A 6,462-nucleotide genomic window follows, 5' to 3' on the forward strand; every position below is an offset into this window, starting at 1 on the left:
GGACATAACCCCACTGGGAAAACCCCCACTCGGACATAACACCACTGGGAAAACCCCCACTCGGACATAACCCCACTGGGAAAAAACCCACTCGGACATAACACCACTGGGAAAACCCCCACTCGGACATAACCCCACTGGGAAAAACCCCCACTCGGACATAACCCCACTCGGACATAACACCACTGGGAAAACCCCACTCGGACATAACCCCACTGGGAAAACCCCACTCGGACATAACCCCACTGGGAAAAACCCCACTCGGACATAACACCACTCGGACATAACCCCACTGGGAAAAACCCCACTCGGACATAACCCCACCCGGACATAACACCACTGGGAAAACCCCCACTCGGACATGGGAAAACCCGGACCACCACTGGACAAAACCCCACTCGGACATAACCCCACCCGGACATAACACCACTGGGAAAACCCCCACTCGGACATAACCCCACCCGGACATAACACCACTCGGACATAACCCCACTGGGAAAACCCCCACTCGGACATAACCCCACCCGGACATAACACCACTCGGACATAACCCCACTGGGAAAACCCCCACTCGGACATAACCCCACTGGGAAAACCCCCACTCGGACATAACCCCACTGGGAAAACCCCCACTCGGACATAACCCCACTGGGAAAAACCCCACTCGGACATAACCCCACTGGGAAAAACCCCACTCGGACATAACACCACTGGGAAAAACCCCACTCGGACATAACCCCACTGGGAAAACCCCCACTCGGACATAAGCCCACTGGGAAAACCCCCACTCGGACATAACCACTGGGAAAACCCCCACTCGGACATAACACCACTGGGAAAAAACCCCCACTCGGACATAACACCACTGGGAAAAACCCCACTCGGACATAACACCACTGGGAAAAAAACATAACCCACTCGGACATAACACCACTGGGAAAACCCCCACTCGGACATAACACCACTGGGAAAAAACCCCCCCACTCGGACATAACACCACTGGGAAAACCCCCACTCGGACATAACACCACTCGGACATAACACTACTGGGAAAACCCCCACTCGGACATAACACCACTGGGAAAACCCCCACTCGGACATAACACCACTGGGAAAACCCCCACTCGGACATAACACCACTGGGAAAAACCCCACTCGGACATAACACCACTGGGAAAACCCCCACTCGGACATAACACCACTGGGAAAAACCCCACTCGGACATAACACCACTGGGAAAACCCCCACTCGGACATAACACCACTGGGAAAACCCCCACTCGGACATAACCCCACTGGGACAAAACCCCACTCGGACATAACACCACTGGGAAAAACCCCACTCGGACATAACACCACTGGGAAAACCCCCACTCGGACATAACACCACTGGGAAAACCCCCACTCGGACATAACACCACTGGGAAAACCCCCACTCGGACATAACACCACTGGGAAAACCCCCACTCGGACATAACACCACTGGGAAAAAACCCCACTCGGACATAACCCCACTGGGACAAACCCCCACTCGGACATACTGGGAAAACCCCCACTCGGACATAACACCACTGGGAAAACCCCACTCGGACATAACACCACTGGGAAAACCCCCACTCGGACATAACACCACTGGGAAAACCCCCACTCGGACATAACACCACTGGGAAAACCCCCACTCGGACATAACACCACTGGGAAAACCCCCACTCGGACATAACACCACTGGAAAAACTCGGACCCCACTCGGACATAACCCCCCACTGGTATAAAAGTAGCCTTCGTGAAAACCCCCACTCGGACATAACCCCACTGGGAAAACCCCCACTCGGACCACCCCACTGGGAAAACCCCCACTCGGAACGAATAATAACCACTGGGAAAGGGGTCCACCCCACTCGGACTTAATCAATCAAAAATGGGAAAAACCCCACTCGGACATAACACCACTGGGAAAACATGGCCCCACTCGGACATAACACCACTGGGAAAACCCCCACTCGGACTATATCGTTATCTATTTTATCTCGATTTCAATTTTATTTATAATTTTATTCTTCCAAAATAAAAAAGGGACCGGTAACACCAATGACATTTTCCACTAATCCTGAATAAAACCTCTATGAAAGCTGATTACCAGAGAGAAAAAATGTTATAACAGGATGATATTATTAATACGAATCATTAAAGATAACAAACTTAGTTTTCTATATATAAATAAAAAAAGAAATTCTGTAGGGACATAAATCTGACACTTTCTGTAGAATGACCTACTTACAGTTAATCCGAATGGTGACATTCGAAGTAAGATGATATCGACCTGTCTTGTGTTTAGCTGAACACTGACAGGTGTGTTTGTGGAAGTTCCTCCACACGGTTAACGAGAGATGACCTGTAACACGATCTCCGACCACCGTATAAAATGTACTGGGGTTAGTACCATCACACTGTATTGTGACGTTTGACACGCTCGGTTTTCCTCCAGTCACTTCACACGACAAGTTCAACATGGCGCCTTCGTGGACTGTAATTTCTGAACTGAGAGGTGTCTCTGGATTCGTTACCTGCTTCATGACAGGACTTGTCACTGGAGGATCTGAGCAAGAAAGCATGTGTAGTCATTAATTTGAAGGCTAAATGTACATTTCAAATACTTTTGACATAATAATGGCTAATTAAATCTTCTACGATTATTACATAACACTGACAACATGTAATGTGCAGGCCGGTAACCAACGTGTTAAATGGGGGGGGGGGGGGGGGGGGGCACTGATTTTGAATCAAAATGTTTGTTTTTATTTAAAGTTTGTTTTTATTTAACGGCGCCACTAGAGGACATTGATTTTTTATCTTATCATCGGCTATTGGACGTCAAACATATGGTCATCCTGACACTGTTTTTTATCTTATCATCGGCTATTGGACGTCAAACATATGGTCATCCTGACACTGTTTTTATCTTATCATCGGCTATTGGACGTCAAACATATGGTCATCCTGACACTGTTTTTTATCTTATCATCGGCTATTGGACGTCAAAACATATGGTCATCCTGACACTGTTTTTTATATCTTATCACGGCTATTGGACGTCAAACATATGGTCATCCTGACACTGTTTTTTATCTTATCATCGGCTATTGGACGTCAAACATATGGTCATCCTGACACTGTTTTTTATCTTATCATCGGCTATTGGACGTCAAACATATGGTCATTCTGACACTGTTTTTTAGAGGAAACCCGCTGTCGCCACATAGGCTACTCTTTTACGACAGGCAGCAAGGGATCTTTTATTTGTGCTTCCCACAGGCAGGATAGCACAAACCATGACCTTTGTTGAACCAGTTATGGATCACTGGTCGGTGCAAGTGGTTTACACCTACCCATTGAGCGTTGAGCCTTGTCACAGATATGCCACAGTCATCTACGTGGATAGATTTTAAATATGGCCTCTGTATTCCAAATAGCTTTTGTTTTGACAATTGGTCATTTTACAAACCATGGTAACCCTGTGTAAAATTTAGCTCGAAAATTGCCGCCATTATTTTTATCCTATGTTTTAAGTCCTATTATTCCAGCAAATAATGTACATAGAAATCTGACGTACAACGGTTATAAATGTCTGATAACAGATACTAGTATATAGGAGACTGGTAGTTTTGAGTAATAGTGAATGCCTAGAGACAACTTTAAAATCTTTAAAAGTCCATTGTATCTTTCAAAACACTATCTTATAACATTAAGCGTACACACATTTAACTTTTTTCTCTATCAAATCCATCCCAATTGCTATATAAATCTTAAATATTACAACTATGTGAGAATTAATAATAGAACAACATCCTTCTAAAGTCGGGAAAAAATCGTTTTGAGTGCCTTTTCAATGAAAAACCACGAAAACAATGTGGATAGACTGTTAAAATCCCGAAACGTGTTTCATTTTACAGCTAATGGTATGTTGTTTATGTGCACCAAATTTCATTATCCACATAAAAGCATTGGGGTGGACAAAAAACAATAAAATAAATGTGTGTGATAGTGAATGTAAAACAGTGCTTTTGGTGTTCTCAAAAATGGCTACTCGTAAGATAAACTATCATTTTAACTTGGATTCTTTAATTGTCTTTATGTATTCGGTTTAACTAATGAACACAATCAGCCTGCTATATACCAGAACGTCATAATCTTGTTAGTATTTATATATACATTTTCATGTTTCTATGTACAGTAAAACCTCTCAAAACCGGACCCACTATAAACTGGAATCCTCTCAAAACCTATATATATAATTTCTATATTTACCATGTATTGAACACGTCCATGATATGAATAACATATTTTGAGACAATACTATATATATTTTATAAAATAAGTATGCAAATTACATGCCGACAGTTTAGAACTAGAGCTGCGTTCAACCAAACAAGTGTAAAAGAACAACTTCCGATCGAATGTATCATACTCTTCAGGTGAAACAGAATGGATTATAACGGAAACAAATCAAAGAGTTTGCAAACGTTAGTATTGCTCTTTGTCAGTAAACGCAAGGTAGGCTTCCTTCACCTGTAATATTTGTTTTCACGTTCGCGAATTCGCCCCTGGTGATCAAATCATGCAGTTAACGGGTATCAAATAATATTCATTGGTTAATGCATTCCCAGTCTGGAGCTCCACACGGTAAGACGTGTTTGTTTCGCTGGTGCACACTGCACGTGCTTTCGTGCTCGACTTGGGAATCCTTCATTTCGTTGTTTTTGTCAGCGAAATGAAGTTTTCTACTGGGATGTATGCGGCCATTGGAACTGATTGAACGCTGGAACGCTTCTCGTTTCGACAGTCTGCACCACCAGGTTGGATTCTTTTTCAGGGAGATTCCTCGCCTCCACGTCATTTCTCCGTCTGACTGTCGACTTGCTTTTTTTCGTGACTCGTATGACGGCCATTCTGCAGAACGCCACGGTTGTTCGCGTTTAGTCTTTACATGTCCGAGCCTGTCCTAGCAGCACTGGCAGATTGACCGCCCCACTCTAAGAAGAAATAGGAAGCGGGGTCGGCCCCTACTACTCTTTTCTAGACTTTACTTTGCTTTATAGTGATACCATCTCGTATCCTCCGGAGTCGGGCCCGTCCGCACCACTATACCAACCCATGACGATTGGACTATACCCTAGTCTGATACTCTCTCTCGTTCAGACGGATCCGGCTTCTCAAGATCTGTATTTCAGCACAGCACTACACCTTCAACGTCCATCGATTGTCAATCTAGGGGTTTTCTTGACGGGATGCAACCCATCTCGTCCCTATAAGCTGTGCACCCAAACGGCCTTAACGAGGCCACTCACGTGGACATATCGATCGGACTTTAAACTTTTAGATCTGCGTTCAAAACTTTGTCGAAATTACTCTCTTTTTTAATTATTAAATAGTCCGATCCTCTCTTCTTTCTCTTATTTAATTTTGGACTGTCCTTCTAAAATGCTCCAAATTATATAAATATTCGGCCGAGCAGTCAATTCTTTTTATTTTTGGCTTGTAACTTTTTTTTTTTTTTTTTTTTTTTTTTTTTTAATTTATTCTATTAACTTTTTTACTAATTGCTATTTTCTTATGGTACTTACATATCAAATCCAAAACTTCAGAATTTGACATTGCTGTTATGTTGGAGCTTACGTTAAAGACTTTACAGGCAATTTTGTTTTCATGTTGATACCAGTGTGGAATAAGTTTAAGATCTTGTCGGTATGTGCTGCCATGTTTAGATACAGTCAGGTTGTTTTTAATATATGTAGATCCTTCAGTTGTTTTGTTTATCCACTCAAATGTAACACTTCCTGTCGTGTTGCTTGTTTCACAAGTAAAGGTAATTGAGTTCACACCATTAGCATCGAATTTTGTCACATTTCCAGAAAGAGTAACATCTGAAAATAGACAGAATATGGAGTGTATGCATATCATTTGTCATAATATTATTCATCATACAATTTTTAATAAGTAGAACTAAACGGGATTGAAATGCAGTGTAAATGAAATGATGAGTATTAAACGACACTTCAGTACGACCACCTCAGCACACCGGCTATTGGGTGTCAAACAAATGGTATACAAAAAAAGAAAGAAAAAATAAGAAAAAATATTCAAAAGTTATTATTAAAACAGTTGACTAAGCTGTAAAAATACACATATCACAGACAGTGATTGGTTTCTCTTTGAAAGGTTATTATCAGTTAACGCACTGGCCTCACAAATTGTCTCTCACCCCGTTGCTGGGACTCAAACCGTGTATATATAATTGTAATTATTATGTGTGTATGTATGCAAGTCTGTCTCTCTCTCTCTGACTGTGTCTTTGTATGTACAAAGGCCGTGATATGTGCTATCCTATCTGTGGGAAGATGCATGTAAAAGATTCATCGCTACTAATGGAAAAATGTAGCGATTTAAATGTATGACATTAATCAAA

General features: G+C 42.4%; 1 protein-coding gene across 1 annotated transcript; it reads right to left on the reverse strand.

The window, feature by feature from the left end:
* Positions 1-2,277: 2,277 nt before the first annotated feature.
* Positions 2,278-6,237, reverse strand: LOC121367172 (the record flags this gene model as incomplete). Its single annotated transcript, XM_041491301.1, has 2 exons — positions 5,621-6,237; positions 2,278-2,595 (listed from the first exon to the last, which is right to left on the reverse strand). Coding segments are annotated over exons 1-2 (655 nt in total), but the record flags the coding sequence as incomplete, so codon positions are not given.
* Between the last annotated feature and the right edge of the window lie 225 nt (positions 6,238-6,462).

Source organism: Gigantopelta aegis, unplaced genomic scaffold (genome assembly GCF_016097555.1).
Source record: "Gigantopelta aegis isolate Gae_Host unplaced genomic scaffold, Gae_host_genome ctg9673_pilon_pilon, whole genome shotgun sequence".
Classification (NCBI taxonomy): Eukaryota; Metazoa; Mollusca; class Gastropoda; order Neomphalida; family Peltospiridae; genus Gigantopelta; species Gigantopelta aegis.